This window comes from Cervus canadensis, chromosome 22 (genome assembly GCF_019320065.1).
Source record: "Cervus canadensis isolate Bull #8, Minnesota chromosome 22, ASM1932006v1, whole genome shotgun sequence".
Taxonomy (NCBI): domain Eukaryota; kingdom Metazoa; phylum Chordata; class Mammalia; order Artiodactyla; family Cervidae; genus Cervus; species Cervus canadensis.
In genome coordinates this window covers 31,010,828-31,029,493 of record NC_057407.1, presented here as the reverse complement: position 1 = coordinate 31,029,493, position 18,666 = coordinate 31,010,828, and the positions used below count along the sequence as shown (strand labels likewise).

Genomic DNA, 18,666 nt, shown 5'->3' with positions numbered 1-18,666 from the left:
CCAGAGCTGAAATAATGACATTGTTTGCAAAACACTTAGAAAAACGGCTCATATATAATAAGCAACCAATAAATATATTGTTGATTAAATTTATGCCATAAGTTTATGATAACTTGGGGGCAGTATTACCTAGAGGCAAAGAAAAGAGCATCAGCATTATTCTCCAGGATGAAAAAAAAAATTTCCATGAACTATGATAATGAAGGCAACAGGTTCTGTTCTCACTGGCTGGAGACCTCTGATGCCATGAAGACAGAGGTTTAAATTTTCTTATTTCTTCATGTTTTATATAAAGAGAGAAGACATCTAACTGGCTACAAATTATGATTTCCAAAAATCACCATAAAAATGTTAACTACTGAAGTGACGAAGCAAAATGAGTGTAAATAAACAAAACCCATGAGGAAGAATATTGTTTTGAAGCCAAGAAAATGTCAATGTAGGAAAAATAAGTGTAAGTAAAAATTGAGGGATGAATGAACACTTAGAAATGTTTCAAGAACCGGAGTGCAGAATGGAGAAAAGCCAAGGGAGAAGATTGGGAGAAGGTTTCAAGGCTATGTCTTGATTATGCACCATTGACAATGACATAATTACAACCTACATTCCGAATGCCATGGTCTCTGGTTGAAAAGGATGTACTTTTATTTAGGGAAAAGATAACTAACATGAACTCCCCTGGGAAAATAACATAAAATTATCCAGTTATGCTATTTCAACTTTACAGAGAAATACTTATATCAACTTCATAGAGAAGTACTTATAATGAATTTACAATAGACATAATCAACAGAAATTGTTTCAAATTGCAGGGGACCTATTTTCCTCCTCCTTAGAGCTCATAGTTTAGCTTAGTGTTTTCTTCAGAAGGTTGGTTTTCTTCTGAGTGACTGCAATAATCAAAAGGCATTCAGGAAGAAAGAGAGTCTTGGCAACAGTTTTTAAAAAATATTGGCAAATTCATGGCTTCCAGACCCCTGGGTGAAGGAACACCAGGAAATGACACTGCAGAAAAATCAAGGAGGCTGTTGAGTTAATTTTAAGAATGTTGATATTGAAAGTAAAGCGGGCATTCCAGTCTATTTGGAAGAGTTGACCTGTAGCACAAACGGCATCTTATACTGGGGCTCCTGGGAACAGACTCGAAGAAGGACCACTGAGTGAGGATGCTTTTGGAGGGGATGCTCTTTGGAGACACGCCTGTAAAGAGAAAGAGGGACAGAGCCCCACAGTGCCACAGCAACCGAGGCCTCTGCCAATTCTGCAGGGAGCCTTGGAGCCGGGGTGGCTTTCAGAGTTAGGTGTCCCATCTGAGGTCGGGAACCCAGGACCTTTGTGTCCTGCGTTAGCCTCGTGGAAGTGGGTAACTTTGGGCGAGGCACTACTCTGCCGTCAAGGACAATGCCCTGTGAAGGACGACTGTGAACCATCAGCAGTCTCTATTCCCAGCATCCAGGGGGGAGTCAGCTCTTCTGATCGTCTCCTAGTCATGCACAGGATTCCTTTTATTATATATTAATGAATTTCATACAGTAAGTTGCCCAAGCTTATATATGTGTATGGCTCTATGAATTTCACATATGTATATATCCACGTAATTCCCACCCAAATCAAGATATAGATTAAATATTCAGCACCCAGCAGGCTTTCTCACACCTCCTCCCAGTCAGTAACCATCCCCACCAAAGTAATCACTGTTCTCACATCTATGACCATGGATTAAGTTTTGCCTGTTTTGAACTTCATATAAACAGAAACATCTAGTATGAACTCTTTTGATCCTTTTCCCCCTGACATATAAATGTTCTTTAATAACTCTCTTATCTGAGTGATTTTATTACTTAAAAAGGCAGTAGGTATCTATTTCTTGGATTTTTTAAACTTTTCACCATTTAAAAAAATTGAAATTTTGTTGATTTACAGTACTGTGGTAGTTTCAGGTGTATAGCAAAGTGGTTCATGTATATTTGTTCTTTTTTCAGATTTGTTTCCATTTTAGATTAGTACAAGATATTGAATATAATTGCTCTACAGTAGATCCTTGCTGTTTGTCTATTTTATACATACTAGTATGTATCCATTAGTTCCAAACTCCTAATTTATCCCCCTTCTTTTACTTTTCAGTAACCCTGTTTGTTTTCTATGCCTGTGAGTCTATTTCTGTTTTGTAAATAAGTTCATTTATATCATTATTTTTTAGTTTCCACATATAAGTGATGCCACATATTTGTCTTTATCGACTTAGTATGAAAATCCCTAGACCCATTCATGTTGTTGCAAATGGCATTATTTTATCCTTTTGCTGTAGGTCAGTGGTAAAGAATCTACCTGCCAATGTAGGAGATGCACGTTTGATCCCTGGGTGGAGGTGATCCCTTGGAAAAGGAAATGGAAACCCACTCTGGTATTCTTGCCTGGGAAATCCCATGGACAGAGAAGCCTGGCAGGTTACAGTCCATGGGATCTCAAAAGAGTTAGACATAACTCAGTGATGAAACAACAACAATACAAAAGATCCATCTTCTTTTGGATCTGGTCTTTTTAACTTAACATGCCAATGTGATTCTACATGTTGTGTATAGCTGTAGTCCATTCTTTCTTATTTCTGCTTAGCAATATTGAGTAAGTATACCACAATTTGTCTATTCTACTCTTGATGGGCACTTGAATTGTATCTAGTGTAGCGTGTAATGGATAATACATCTCTGAACTTTCCTGTGCCTGTCTCTTAATGGACAATTACCACTCATTTCTGTTATGTATCAAAGAGGGGAATTGTAGGGTGCTAGGGCATATATATGTTTAGTTCCAGTAATACTGCAAAACAATTTTTTAAGGTTCAATTCAGTTCAGTTGCTCAGTCGTGTCTGACTCTTTGCAACCCCATGGAGTGTGGCACGCCAGGCCTCCCTGTCCATCACCAACTCCCGGAGTTTACTCAAGTTCATGTCCATAGAGTCAGTGATGCCATCCAACCACCTCATCCTCTGTCGTCCCCTTCTCCTCCCGCCTTCAATCTTTCCCAGCATCAGGGTCTTTTCAAATGAGTCAGCTCTTTGCATCAGGTGGCCAAAGTATTGGAGTTTCAGCTTCAGCATCAGTCCTTCCAATGACTATTCAGGACTGATTTCCTTTAAAATGGACTGGTTGGATCTCCTTGCTCTCCAAGGGATTCTTGTCCAAGGTGGTTGTACTAATTTACAATCCCATCATAATCTTTGATGCCAAAAGAGGTACATTTAAATTATTTCTGCATGAAGGACTAAAAACATGTTCTCTGTGAATTAAGGAAAAGATTAGTTCTGTTAAGGATAGTTGGATTATAAGAACTTTAACAAGAGTAACATAAAAAGTTGTATTATGTATTCTCTGTAGATACTGTAGATAACTTTTCTCCAGCAGTTTTGAAGGACTGTAAGGAATGGTAAGGGGTTCCTCAGGCTGTGTACATAGGTCAGGTACCCTCGACCTAGCCCCTAGAACTAGAGCCTGAGACAGAGATTCCGATGCATGTGACTCACTGTGAGGGTATTACTCAGGAGAAATCTGTAAGGAAGGAAGTGAAGGAAAGGGAAAGGGGAGAAGCTGAGCAAAGATGTGGGCTCAGAGAAAACTTGACCTTAAGAATTCTGGAGTGTAAGCCACAATGGAGTCATCTGCCCTTGAAGGCAGTTTTCTGTACCCCATAATAATCCTCATGGTTGTGGACCCGGGGTAGGTGCTGGCGGCGGCATAGTTACTTTTGAGAGTCTTCCATCAGTCTAGGGCAGTCATTCTCAACTATGGGCTATTTGGTCTCCTAAGAGACATTTGGCAAAGTCTGGAGATATTTGTGGTTGTCACAATAGCAGGGTTGGTATTGGAATTGAGAAATAAGAGGTCAGGGGTGCTGCTAAACATCTCACAATATGCAGGCGGGCTCCCCACAACAAAGAATTAGTTGGCCCCAAATACCTGAGCGGGAGAAACCCTGAACTAAGGAAAGTCTTTGGAGAAGAGGTCATCCCAAATGTTTGTGGCCAGTTACAGATGGGCTTCCTGGGTCCATAAAGAACACCTGGGCAGGGCATCGAAACAGTACCTTCTGTAGATGTCTTTTATATATATGACAGAAAACAATAAAGGAAGCTCAAAGTGCAATTTGGTTAGCATTTCCCGCCTGGCCTGTATTTCATCAAATGGAATGGGACTAGCATCTTGGAATGTATGTTGCTAAGCCCTTAGCTAAACCCTGCACAAAAATGTCAAAACAAAACAAAAAACACCCTAGGATCAGCTGTAACTCTTTTAGGTTTTTTCCAGAACTTTATTGAGCTTGTATACAATTGGAATTGGACTAAGTCTTAACTGAAATACCCATGACTGTGCTATATTATTGCTGACACTGGTCTCTTTTAACAGCTGTAACTTGAATACGCTGAAGGACTGGTGCAAAGATCAAAAATAGTTGTGCTTAACAATAAAAGGGTTTAAAAAACACTGGACACATCACCAGTGTCCGACTCATGCTCATGTACCCTGTTAGGCCCATCCCTTAATCCTCTTTTACAATCCAAATTTCAGGGTTTCCCTGGAGGCTCAGATTGTAAAGAATCCACCTGTAATGCAGGGAGACCCAGGTTCGATCCCTGGGTTGGGAAGATCCCCTAGAGAAAGGAATGGCTACCTACTCCAGTGTTATTGCCTGGGGAATTCCATGAACAGAGGAGCCTCATGGGTTACAGTTCATAGCTTTGCAAAGAGTTGGACATGATTGAGCTGCTAACACTTGCTTGCTTGCTATCCAGGAACTCATCCAAGCCCTCTTAGAATTAGTTTATAACTCAAAATTGCAAAACTTCAGATATCTAGTCCCACTGTGTATAGAAGGATAGTTGTTTTTCAAACTTCAAAATGTTATATAGTTTGTATTCTAACTTTCGTATTTTTATTCTAGTTTTCTGATCTTTGCTTACGATTCTATTGGTTTCACTTTTTTCCCCATCTTGAAACAAATCATCACTTTGTTCACTTCTTAAGAATGAACAATACTAACAGTGATAAAAAAGGAAGGTACAATTATTGTAAAATATTCTTGCCAAAAAATAGTCAAATGAAATACTAGATATAATGCTATGTTGGGTGGAAATAATGAAAAAATAAGATATGATACCATTTTTGTTTAAATTATTTCTGTACTTTTTATGAATAGGAAGATACTTTTAATGAATTTTATGAATACACTGAAAGTCATAACAGATGTATGCCAAAATAATAACGGCAGTTAAAGTGTAGTTTGCAAGTTCTGTATAAGATCCCACCATCTCCCCAAAATGGCTCAGAGAATGAACTAGAGTTATAAACAGCTTATACAGGAAGCTATTTCCAACATAGATTAAAACTCTGTTCTTCATTAACATTGTCTTACTTGCCTAAGCGCCTGCCACCTTCTGGAAGTAAGGGGGACTTCACCATTAAAAGATTTCTAATAGAATTTTGTAATACGGCTGGAACTGGGATTGTTTTTAGAAAATATTTTTAAAATGACATTTAATTTTGAACCATGTGGATCACAAACAAGTTATTAGACTAGAAGAGGGGCTAATTTAATTTAATCAGAGACGGCAGATATGCATGCTTGTGCATGCTAAGATGCTTTGGTCTTGTCCAACTCTTTGTGACCCTATGGATTGTAGCCCACAAGGTTCCTCTGTTCAAGGGATTCTCCAGGCAAGAATACTGGAGTGGGTTGCCATGCCCTCCTCCATGGGATCTTCCCAACCCAGGGGTCAAATCCAGGCCTCCTGCATTGCAGGCAGATTCTTTACCATCTGAGCCATCAGGGAAGCCCAAGAATACTGGAATGGGTAGCCTATCCATTCTCCAGGGGAACTTCCCGACCCAGGAATCGAACTAGCATCTCCTGTATTGCAGGCAGATTCCTTACCAGCTGAGCTACCTGGGAAGCCCCCCAAACTGATCACAGGAAAAAGCTATTTTTAAAATAGTGAAAGGTCATCCAAAAATAAGGCTTAAAGCAATGGAAAAACAAACAAAATCCCAGCCACTTTGAATGCTCAAAGAAGACAAAAATTTTCATTCTTGTTTGTTTTCTTCCCTCCAAAGCAGAGTTAACATGAAATGTTGAAATAATGTCTTTATTTTCAAGCATTGTCTATATCTAGAAATAAGAATTCAACTGGATCTTTGAACCAATATTGATATGCCTAAAAAAGTACCCAAGAAAAACAATAAACTAGTGTTGCAGATCTTCATTTATAGTGTGATAATGCTCCCCAAGCATTAGAGACATAATGTAACAGGGTACTTAGAAATGTATATAGAAATATAAAAAGCTCTGCAAGAGTGACTAGAGAGATTACCCTTGGTGAGCAGGAGAAATAACCAAAATTAGACAGCAGTCAAGGGAATTTTTCTGTAATATTCTGTTTTTAAAAAGAATGAACTTTTCACTTGTGTAATTAGCCATTAATTAGAAATCCAAAGAGTGAACTATGACTTGAAAATGAAGTCATAAACTTGAAAAAGTCATAAATCCCTGTATTATATATAATATATATCAATCAGTATTTTGTGATATAGCAAATGCAATATATATTTCAAATAAATACATAACAGCAGCAATGTACCTTATGATCTGTTTATCTGTACTGCAATAATTTGTCTGTGTGTGTTGCCAAACAAAGAGCAAAACATCCAGGAAGTGCGTAGCTCTACTGTGTAAAGTGCTTTCAAATAGACTTTCATCAGGTGTAGCTTCACCCTCAGTTAATCCTTTGGCATTAATAATTTAAAAATATTAATGCTTGTGACCTCCAGGAATGAGGTCCCATGGCAGATGTAAAGGTTCTCTTTAGAGAAGCTAATTTGGAATGAGCCAACCAAAGGCCTATCTCAAGGGATTTTTTTTTTTTTTTTTTTGGGAGACCCGGCGCGCAGACCCGCTGTGCGCCGTGGCCCCCTCAAGGGATTTTTTTGAGGGCTACATTAATTCCATGTTTGCATCAGTTCATTTTCATTACAGAGCACCTGTTATTTGTAGGGCTAAATATGGTCTAAAGCAGGAAGACTTGTGCTCACGTTGTGAAACAAGCTGGGTAGGAGGTAGTATAGAGGGAGCCAACTCTATAGTATTTTAGAGCTTGAGCTCAGGAATCAGACTCACTTGGGTTTCCATTCTCATTGAACCACGCACTAACTGTAATCTTGTGCACACGATGGGGATATGTAATCCCTAGTTCACAGAGCTGTCAGAATGAAAAAATGAAATCATTATAAAGGATATGGTGCAGTGCTGGCACATAGTGAGTACTCAATTCAATTAATCCCTCTGCTCCCCAAGGAACAGATGAATGTGCAGAGTACTTTTTAAATTGTTTAACATAAACCTCTTGTCTTTATCAAAACTCTGATTTAAGAACACATTTGAGTCAGTTCTAATGAAGTGGAAGAAACTGGAGTCCATTATACAGAGTGAAGTAAGCCAGAAAGAGAAACACCAATACAGTATATTAATGCATATATATGGAATTTAGAAAGATGGTAACGACGACCCTATACACAAGACAGCAAAAGAGACACAGATGTAAAGAACAGACTTTTGGACTATGTGGGAGAAGGTGAGGGTGAGATGATGGCATTGAATAGTACTGAAACATGTATATTACTGTATGTAAAATAGATGACCAGTGCAAACTGGATGCCTGAAGCAGGGCACCCAACGCTGGTGCTCTGGAACAACTCAGAGGAATGGGGTGGGGAGGGAAGTGGGTGGGGGGTTCAGGATGGTGGGACACATGCACACCCAGGGCTGATTCATGTCAGTGTATGGCAAAACCCACCACAATACTGTAAAGTAACTAGCCTCCAATTAAAATAAACAAATACAAAAAAGTCCCAGATTTAACCAGATTGATTTTTATTTTGAATTTTAAATTTTATTTACTCCTATTGATATGCTGAGTCCTAACTAATTTTCAAGACTCATAAAAAGTTGGAGGTTGAAAAGGTTTCTTAGGTTATCTGATCTGCTGACTGCGGAGATGACTTTCACTTGTCTTTCACTGATATTTAAAATCAGGAAATAAAAACATTTCTTGGACTATTCCAGTTACTGGTGGAATAACTGGAAATAAAATGAGAGGGAAGGAAGGCCAAGGGAATATGCAGGGGAGAAGAGAGCCTAGTGGGAGAGGCATTGAGAGAGTATGACCAGAATTAAAAGGAGAAGTACAAGGAAGAGAAAGAAAAACGACAGAAGAGAGGACCTCGAATAAGTGTAAGGAGAAAAGTGAGAAAAGGAAAGAGGAGAAAGTACAGAGGCATTGCTATTCGTCATTGCAGACACTAATACGGTTTAAGAGTCAGATGTTATGGATTTTGGTATTGTAAAATGCATGATTGTAAGGCATATTGCTTAACCTTTGTGAGTCGTGTTCTTTGGCGTTCGTGGTGTAGATTAAACGAGATGAGTGGACTGGACGTTCACTAAACCACCAAATTCTGTTCAATTAAGGAGTTAGGAAGAGGATAGAAAGTGGCAGAAACGGACAGAGGGAGAGGCATGGAGGGAAAAAGGAGGAGATAGAAGTCGGTAGAGAATGAAGGAGGAGAGGGAGAAAGGGGAGTTGTTGACAAAGCAAGTGAGAACTAAGGAAAACCACAGTAACGGTGTTTTTGTGGTTTCTGAGGTGACTGCTCCAACACACCCAGCCTCGACAACTTGCCGGGAACCTTGTTAGAGCTTAACATGCACAAATGCATGGTATCCTCACACCGTCTCTACGAGGCTAGGTTTCTAACCTGAAGCATAGAGGGGTTCTGTAACTTTCTCAAAGTCGTACTTCTGGGTATTGGAAAGAAAGAATTTAAACGCAGATTTCACTGCCCGCAAAGCCAATGCTGTTAAAATCATCTCTAATAACCTTCAAAGAAGCTTAGTGGTTCTAAAATGGATTCTTGCCTGGTTTCGTGCAAGTTATGCCCTGGGTTCAATTTCTGCGCACAAAGCCTCACTCCTCCGCTCCCTTCTCGACTCACAGCGTCCCGTCTCCAAGGAAACCGGCGCGAGGCGGGATTTCCTCTCGCACGCACGCGCACTTCCGCCTAGAGCCGGAAGCCCCGTGTCTAACAGCGGGTACCAGCGCGTGGGGACTTCTTGGAGAGTTTCAGTGGCAGGCCCGCGGCGGCTGCGAGAGTGAGTGATCGACTTGGGCGCCCGAGTTTGGCGTGGTGATGCTGACCCCGGCGTTCGATCTTAGCCAGGACCCCGACTTCCTGACTGTCGCCATCCGCGTGCCTTACGCCCGGGTCTCTGAGTTCGATGTCTATTTCGAGGGGGTCGATTTCAAATTCTACGCCAAGCCGTACTTTCTCAGGCGAGTTCCGGGTGTTTGGCCCTGGGAAGGGCATGTTTTGGGGATTATTTATTCATTCATTAGATAACTGCTTATCGAGGGAGGATGAAAGAACGAAGGAGGACTTTTCGGCATCGCCACTGCCTTATTCCGAGGTTCCAGCAGCAGGTGCCGAGGAAGCGAACTCTTTCAGGCGTGCGCTCTGAATGCTGCAGAAGCTTATTGGTTCTTACATCGTCTTACATCCCCGCCTGGAAGAGATTCCGGAGCCACTTTAGAACGCAGAGTTTGGGACCATAATCGCTTTTCCAGTTTTTGTCCTGTCGCCCTAGTTCTTGTCCCTTTTCCTGTTTTCTTTTCGCTCTGCGTTAGTCCTCCTTGTCCCAAGACGGCTCATGCTGCCTTCCCTACTGACCTATCGGTTTGACTTTTTCGGTCCGCGTCCTGTTCCCCGACCTCCTGGCTGACGCTTTCTATTCCCTGAAATTTTCTCCTTTCTTGGTCCCGCTGATGCCAAAGTCTCCTTCACCTCTTCGTTGTTTGGTTCTTCTCTGTTTGATTTTACCCCTTCATTGTCGTTGTCATCCCGCAAGCTTCAGGGAGGGACCTTCAGTTCTTGTTTGTTTGCATTTTTCTTCCTGCAGAACCGTAACATCAGTGGTAACAGCTGACTTCTTCTCCCCCTCTGTGTGGTGGGCAAGCAGTGCGTTTAAGTGAAGGGTTAAGTGCTTGTGTGCATTATCTCATTTAACCTGGACAGCGATCCTTGGAGATAGGCATCATTATTTAGAAAACATTTTAGAAGACACTGCCATATTATTCTTTCTCAACATTGTCAACACATTCTTTTCTCCTTTCTACCGAGTGAAAATCCAATCTGCTCGTCTTTCTCATTCAAGTGTGGTTCCAGCCTACCCTTCCTGCCCAAGTTCATTTCCAGTGCAGACCTTCTTCTTGAGTTAAGCTATTAAGTACTTGGCCTGAACCTGTTTTGCTCAGGTATCCCTTTGGCCTTAACTTAATCCACGTACTTGAATATGTTGTATAAAAGAGTGTCTGGATTTATACAAAGCGACCAGGGAAAGCCTGTTTGAAGAGGTGATATTAAAGCCAAAACATGAAGAATGGGAAGAAGATGATGATGATGTTAGCAAACATTTATTGGCATTTTACTCCTGGTTAGTGCTTTATGTGACTCACTTGATTTTAGGACAGTCTTACAAAGTAGGTTTTGTTATATACTCATGTTGCAGATAAGGGCTCAGAGGCTCAGAGAAAAGATCTTAAATGAGATAGGATGATAAAATTAAGTAATTACAGTGAAAGAAATATTTCAAAATAAAAATCACTTGCTTAATTAAGTTTGGGAGGTTTGGTGAAGAGCCAGTAAGCAGCTACATGTGAAGCAGTTTATAGAGTACTTTTTATACAAATTTATCCATTCCTTGGGTAGCAGAGGCTTGGGGGTTGGGCACATGTGGGTCTCAGCACACTTATAGTTCTGTGACTTTTGGCAAGTTATTCAGTCTCAGTAAGTTTCCTAGTCTGTTAAGTGGGACAAATATTAGTGGTTTTAAAGAGTTGATGTGAGGTTTGAGATAATGCATGTATAATCCTTATTACTGTGCCTGATAATTAACTACATATTCAATAAATGGTAGGTATTATTATTTATTAAGGGGGCACATTGTTGCAATTATCTGCTGCCAATAACTAGTCAAACCTAACTGTATAAAAATAACAATCCTTTAACTCCCTCTGTTGGTTTTTGTGCCTTAGGAATTTGGTAAGAGCTTGGCTGAGCTGTTCTGGCCTAAGGTCTTTAATTTAGTCACGTGTGGCTGGACCTAGGACAGGAAGGGCTAAAGCAGCTGGGGACTTATAGGGTAGGTGAAGGAGGGAATCTCTTTTCATGTGGTCTAAGGACCTCCCTGTGTGGTCTCCCTTGTGATTCCTGCAGGGAGTTGCATCCCTACCATGACAGCTGAAATTTTTAAGAGTAAATATTTCCGGGAGCAAGGCAGAATCCATATCATCTTTTATAACCTAACTTCAGAAATCACAGTGTCACTTCTGCTGTATTGTTTTGTTTTGGGTAAAACAATTCTAGAAGCCCACTCAGTTTTAAGGGGAGGGGACATAGATTGCCTTATTGGGAGGAATGATGTGAGATAGGTCATCTTTGGAAATGCAGTTTGCTACAGTATACCAGAGATGAATAAAACCTCACCCCTCTGCTTGAGGAACTGAGTGTCTAGCAGGGAAGGCAGATCTGTTAGCAAATACTGTTTCGCCATCATGCATTAAGAATTTAACTCTGTACTTACAGAGAGTTTAGGAGAAGAGTGATGATAATAATAGTTTACATTTTCTGAATGCTTGCCTATTGTACTAGCCACTAAGGTTTTTGTATTATCCTTTCTTTCTCACAGTAACCCTCAGATAGAGTCTATTATTTTTCACTTTTTATAAATGAGGAATATTAACTTTGAAGTTAATTAGCTTGTGGTACAAAGAAAGTTACAGAGCTAGTAAATGGCGTAACTTGGAATTAAGTCTACAAATGGACTTAATTTAGACTCTGAAGGTAACGTTCTTATTTGTATCCATTGTGTAACAAATTTATTCATAACTGAATTTTTATGCTAGGTTTAGAAGGGACTTTTGTTTCAAAAATGTATTATAGCTTCAGGAAACATTAAGATCAAAGGTAAGTAGGGATAGAGCCCCGTACCTTTTGGGGTCTGCCAAGATGGATGATGATGATAATGATGATGGTGTTAGAATAGGTAACAAGGAGGAGGCGGGTGTGGGAGGAAAGTAGCTTCATATTTTAAGTTTGGAGTGGAATGGATCTGGCCTCATATATAGTACGGGTGAATTTAAATTGTCTAGCCAATATCAAGCAGCCATGGAAGCTTTCGTAATAGAAAAGTGACAGATTTCTGTTTTAGAAAAATTCTTTTGGGGCCTCAGTTAGAGCATTGATTGACCCAGAGTAAAACTGGGAACAGGGAAATCAGTTCATGTCCTTTAGCAGGAAAGAAGGGGAAATCCCTATATAGTAATAATGAGATTTACAAAAACACTTTTGCTTTCTGCCTTTTTTTAAAAAGTAGTAATTTACTCAATATAAACAATTGGTTTTGTTGGTTCTTTATTCTTTCTCATTGTTTTGTTTCTTTTCTTTTTGGAAGCCAGTTAGTATACTTTTATTGAGCCCATCCTGTGTCAGTCATCAGGTATATAAATAACTTATATTAGGAGGGGAAAGTGCTATAACAATAGTGATAGCTAGTATCTATTGTGGCTTTTCTTTTTAAGTGTTTTGTCAGTGACTAGTGTCTATTCAAACAGAAAGGTGAGTCATCTCTGATTCTTTTTTTCTTAGCTAGGGAAGAAATATAAGTTATTTAGTTGATAAAATTTAAATGCTGAGGAATATCTTTTTAGATGGTTGATAGATTTCAGTGCTTGATGCTTACTATCATGCTTTATGATGCTTTGTAATTTAAGGACTTCATGAGACCTTTCATTACATCTGCAGGTTAACCCTTCCTGGAAGAATTGTAGAAAATGGAAATGAGCAGGGATCCTATGATGCAGATAAAGGTATTGCCCTTGGAATTTTCTGTTAGTTTTTTTCCTTTGAATTCTTCATGTTGGTGTAGCTCCATAATAATCTCATGCACTATGGCGACCTTTAGGTGTATGGCAAGTGCCATCTGTCCCTGTCACTCTTTATTGTTTCGTAATGTCCAGTGCCTGTTATTGATGGATTTCTTAACAGTCACAGTTTCCCCAGCCCTCTAAATTATACTTCACATTGTTCTTTAAAGTTTAATTAGTTAAATACTCTGGCTCTGTTTTCTGAAAGTTTTATTTCCTAATTCTCCCTACATTTAGTAAGTGTTTAAAAGTTAAAGTTAGATTGTGGGAGGTGACTGGTTAGAAAAGAAGTGGATGATTTTTGTAAGCTGTGAGTCAAATGTTTCTAAGACAGTTTTCTTTTTAGAATTTTAAAAATTTGTTTTTTGTTTAAGTATAATTGATTTACAGTGTTGCTAGTTTCAGATATACAGCAAAGTGATTCAGATATACATATATTCTTTTTTTCCATTACTATTTTCAATCTTAAAATATAATTTACGTGGACTGATTCAATTTTCCTCTCTTAATTGATAAGCCCTTCATTTCAGCTCATCTTGAAACCATTTATTTTGCTTCTGTAGAAGTCACTGGATTTTCCTTTGTCACTGCATCTGGAATAAGAATACCTTGTGTACTGTTGTGTGATTTATTCAGTGAATATTGACCTTAATGAACTAGGATAATGGAGGAAAGATGGAATGAAAGAGTTAAATGAACAAGTTCTAACCCAAAACACAGTATAACTGATGTGATGAAGTGCAATGAAACTGCCTTCCTAGGTAGTAAATTGCTTTTAATTGCAGATAAGCTGCATAATGAAGCATAGTTATTAAATCTTGAAAGTAAATGGGGGTTTAGGAAGGTTATATATGTGGAAATATTTGGGTTTAGTTGTGTTTGATATATTAGAATATGGCTAAGTGCACTGAAAGAGGTAAAATGTTTTAAAATGTAAGAGTAGTAAATAATGTAATCTGTTCATAGGGGAGCCTAGATGAAGGTGATAAACCCTGTCAAGGAAAAAAAAGAAGTACATAGATGGAATTTGGGTCTGCATTAGACAAGCTTTAGGGACATATCTCTTGAGATATCAAAGAACTTTATCAAGCCATCATTGCCTTATTCAAGATTTTGTGTATATTTGAAATGGCTGCTATTCTTCATTGGATTCAGTTCAGTTCAGTTGCTCAGTCGTGTCTGACTCTTTGTGACCCCATAGACTGCAGCACACCAGGCCTCCGTGTCCATCACCAACTCCCGGAGTTTACTCAAACTTATGTCCATTGAGTCAGTGATGCCATCCAACCATCTCATCCTCTGTCGTACCCTTCTCCTCCTGACCCCAATCCCTCCCAGCATCAGGGTCTTTTCAAATGAGTCATTTCTTTGCATCACATGGCCAAACTATTGAAGTTTCAGCTTCAGCATCAGTCCTTCTGATGAGTATTCAGGACCGATTTCCTTTAGGATGGACTGGTTGGGTCTCCTTGCAGTACAAGGGACTCGCAAGAGTCTTCTCCAACACCACAGCTCAAAAGCATCAATTCTTCAGTACTCAGCTTTCTTTATAGTCCAACTCTCACATCCATACATGACTACTGCAAAAACCATAGCTTTGACTAGACGGACCTTTGTTGACAAAGTAATGTCTCTGCTTTTCCGACTCTTAGCGACCCTTGGACTGGAGCCTACCAGGCTCCTCCATCCATGGAATTTTCCAAGCAAAAGTACTGGAGTGGGTTGCCATTTCCTTCTCCAGAGGATCTTCCCAACCCAGGGATCGAACCCAGGTCTCCCGCATTGCGAGCAGACGCTTTACCATCTGAGCCACCAGGGAAGCCTGTCTCTGCTTTTCAATATGCTGTCTAGGTTGGTCATTAACTTTTCTTCCAAGGAGTAAGTGCCTTTTAATTTCATGGCTGCAGTCACCATCTGCAGTGATTTTGGAGCCCAAAAAAGTAAAGTCTGTCACTGTTTTCACTGTTTCCCCATCTATTTCCCGTGAAGTGATGAGACCAGGAGCCATGATCTTAGTTTTCTGAATGTTGAGCTTTAAGCCAACTTTTTCACTGTCCTCTTTCACTTTCATCAAGAGGCTCTTTAGTTCTTTGCTTTCTGCCATAAGGGTGGTGTCATCTGCATATCTGAGGTTATTGTTATTTCTCCCGGCAATCTTGATTCCAGCTTGTGCTTCTTCCAGCCCAGTGTTTCTCATGATGTACTCTGCATGTAAGTTAAATAAGCAGGGTGACGATATACAGCCTTGACATACTCCTTTCCCTATTTGGAACCAGTCCATTGTTCCATGTCCAGTTCTAACTGTTGTTTCTTGACCTGCATACAGGTTTCTCAAGAGGCAGGTTAGGTGGTCTGGTATTCCTATCTCTTCAAGAATTTTCCACAGTTTGTTGTTCTTCATAGAACTAGATATCTTGATTTCACCACCTCCCCCCAGGCTAGAAATAAATCTTATGAGTAGTTACAGTTGACTTTAACCTATTGCCTTCTCAGGCCATTGTGTTTTTGACCTGAACTTTTAATGTTATCTGTAGGTGAATGTGATATTGGGTAAGATTAAGCATTTTGCAGCTTTAACAGATTAATTTCTGAGGGGACAGCTGAATCAGTGGTTCTGAAAAACCTTGTTTGAGCCTTTTCCTGTCTTGATTTTTATTAACTAACTATGTAATAAGGGCATAATTTTGGAGCTCTATGAAATAAAATTATAATTCTGAGATGTCTATTTCTTAGGTATGTTTTTGAAGTGTTTGAGTATTTTAATTTAGCTAAGCATAGAACCCATTTATCTTTAAGGAATTTTTACCATTCGGTTGCCCAAAGAAACTCCTGGCCAACATTTTGAAGGGCTGAACATGTTAACTGCTCTGCTGGCACCAAGAAAATCCAGGACTGCAAAACCACTTGTGGAAGAGATAGGTATGTTTATTGCATTTGGGAGGAAATGCAGGTAAATGAATATTTGGAGTGCTGTGTGTTTCTCAGGTAAAAGGGATATATAGCACATAGGAAATAGGAGAAAATACTTCAGATGACAAGATGAGGAGATCATGTAGCACCATATGAAAATAGTTCATTTGTTGACATTTAATTTAAGACATAAACAACTCTGTTAAACCAGTAGGTCAGTCATTTTTTGGGACCAATTGTCGCAGCATCTCTGTGTTTGGCAAAATATTGGCCTCGAGCTAAAATCAGAAGCCTACAATTCAGTGTAAGCAGAAAGCAGACACCACCCAGGTCAAAGAAGTGGAACATCTCCCACATCCTGGAATCTTACCCTGGTTATTTCTCAGTCCTGACTCTCCAAGGTAACCACTACCTTCAGTGTTGCTTGTTTTTGAATTGGATCAATATATATATAATCCATACAGTAAATGATCTTTGTTGTCTAGCTTTTTTCACGTAACATTTTTGTGAGATTTATCCATGTATAGCTGAGGTCTGTTTGTTTTTATCATGTTATTATTTATATATCCTACCATAGATGGAACTTTGGCTTGGATCCTTTTTTTTTTTTTGTCTAGTAAGAATAGTGAGGTGAAGGCTGGGCAAAATAGGTGAATGGGATTAAGACATACAAACCTTCAGTTTTATAATAAGGAAACCACAGGGACGTAATATATAGCATAAGGAATAAGGTCAATAGTACTGTAATTACTTTATATGGGGACAGTTGATGATCATTTTGTATGTTTGCCAACATCAAATTATTATGTAGTATACCCAGCATGAACCTAGTATGATACATTAACATATTAAAAAAAAAAAAGAATAGCAGGATTATTCTTTTGGGGTGCATGGGCAGACACTTTTTCCCTATACTTTTTCTTCCTCAAGTTGTACCTAGGAAATCTAGTGCTTTAATGAACTAGTACTTTACATATTTAGGTGCGTCTGAGGTTTCTGAGGAAGGAGTGGAAGATGATGATGATGAGTTTGATTGGGAAATTGAACAGTCCCCCTATGAAGAGGTACCAGAAAGTGCCTTGAATCCGAACTGCCGCTACGGGTTTGGAAACTTACGCTCAGGAGTGTTTCAGCGGTTGCAGGTATGTTTTTCTAAAAGACCTTGGTGTATACCAAGGGTTTGACCATTTGCCTAGTTTAATTTCAGTTCTGCTCATACCTGGAGGTTTTTTGTGAAGATTGTAGGAGGTGTTGTATTTAGAGCGCAAACCGCAGCTCCTCGTATGTGATCGTTACACAGACATTCCCTTCCTTCCGTGTCACTGTTTGTGTTGCCCAGTCTCTTGTGCTTACACATGAAAGATGTCCTGGTACTTTCTTCTTTCTCCACTGCAGTTGTTATTTTAGACATGAAGTTTCCAAAGTACAGAACAGAACCCCTCTCTCCTCATACTTCCTGAAAAGTTTTATGTCTTATACTTCTAAAAAATGGAAATTGTTTACTTCTGGCTTGATGTCTCTTCTGTTTTATATGTAAATGAGGCAGAATATTCCTGGTGAGAAGGGGTTTCCGTCTTTTGATCAAATTGTTTAGTTTTTAGTGTACTGTAGGCACTTTTCTGTATTTACTCTTTGTGGCGTTTGAATGGAATCTTTTGTTAAAATCTGCTCTTTGGTTGGTTAGGCTAAAAAAGGAATAACATCACTCTTTCTCTTCCTCAGACAATGTAGGAAATTCTATTTCATGAATGAAATGGAGATTTTGGATTACTTTCTACTTTAGTTGTATTATAGAAAGCAATATAGTTGGTGTCTTTAAAAAATTTTTATTTATTTACTTATTGAACTTTTTGGTCTAGTTTTACTTTTTTTCTTTTTTTTAATAGAATGTCACATAATTGGAACCATGCAACATGTAAACATGTAGCCTTTTCAGATTGGCTTCTTTTTTAATAATATGTGTTTAAGTTTCCTTCATGTCTTTTCATGACTTGATAGCTCATTTCTTTCTTTTTTTTTCCCTCTGACTGGAATAGAGCCCCAGCCCTTAGCGGTAAGAGTGCAGAGCCCTAACCACTGGACTGCCAGGGAGTCCCCTTAATTTTTTTTTAAATGAAAGAAGCATGTGATGAAACAGTTTTTTATTTTAACTTCATCCCTTCTGGGTAGAGGATGCTAAACCTGCTTAGTATGTGGTTTATTATAGTAAGACATATTTGAGTCTGCTAAGGAAAGGTAAAAGATCTATGTTTTGGTCCTACTTGTACCTCTGTTTAAATTTGGAATTCAGGCCAGTTATTTGACTACAAATAAATTTTGTCTCCTCTTTGTAAAACAGTGATGAATTTGCTCACCTACTTTATAAGGCTGTTTAGAAAATTTACGGAGATGCTACATTTGAAAACTCTTGAAAAAAAAAAAAGATTAGCATGCTAGAAAGGCTTCTGCCCTTAAGAAATTTAAAATGCTCTCAAAACTTCTTAAAGGGAACAAAATTGGGATTTACTTAAGAGCAAATAATACTGATGAGATGCTTCATTCAAACGCCTTATATGTTTTTCTGCTGAGTTATGGTTTCTCCATATTCTTTCTCCCTCACCAAATTTCCTGGTTATCTCTTAGGTAGTAAGAATAGAATCAGTTTTTTTCTACAGCCGAAACTACAGTAAATGGACCTCAGTTGTTTGGCAGAGAGTAGTCTGTGGTTAATCTTTTTGGGATTACCTGTCTA

At 39.1% G+C, this 18,666-nt stretch overlaps 1 protein-coding gene across 1 annotated transcript in view; it reads left to right on the top strand.

The window, feature by feature from the left end:
* Window positions 1-9,113: 9,113 nt before the first annotated feature.
* SHQ1 (SHQ1, H/ACA ribonucleoprotein assembly factor) overlaps window positions 9,114-18,666 on the top strand; it is a 95,558-nt gene continuing 86,005 nt past the window's right edge. Inside the window, exons 1-4 of the mRNA XM_043443121.1 lie at window positions 9,114-9,377; window positions 12,904-12,968; window positions 15,822-15,944; window positions 16,917-17,077. Of these exons, the coding sequence (XP_043299056.1) occupies window positions 9,235-9,377; window positions 12,904-12,968; window positions 15,822-15,944; window positions 16,917-17,077 (492 nt within the window). The 5' untranslated portion in view covers window positions 9,114-9,234. The remainder of the gene's footprint in view (window positions 9,378-12,903; window positions 12,969-15,821; window positions 15,945-16,916; window positions 17,078-18,666) is intronic.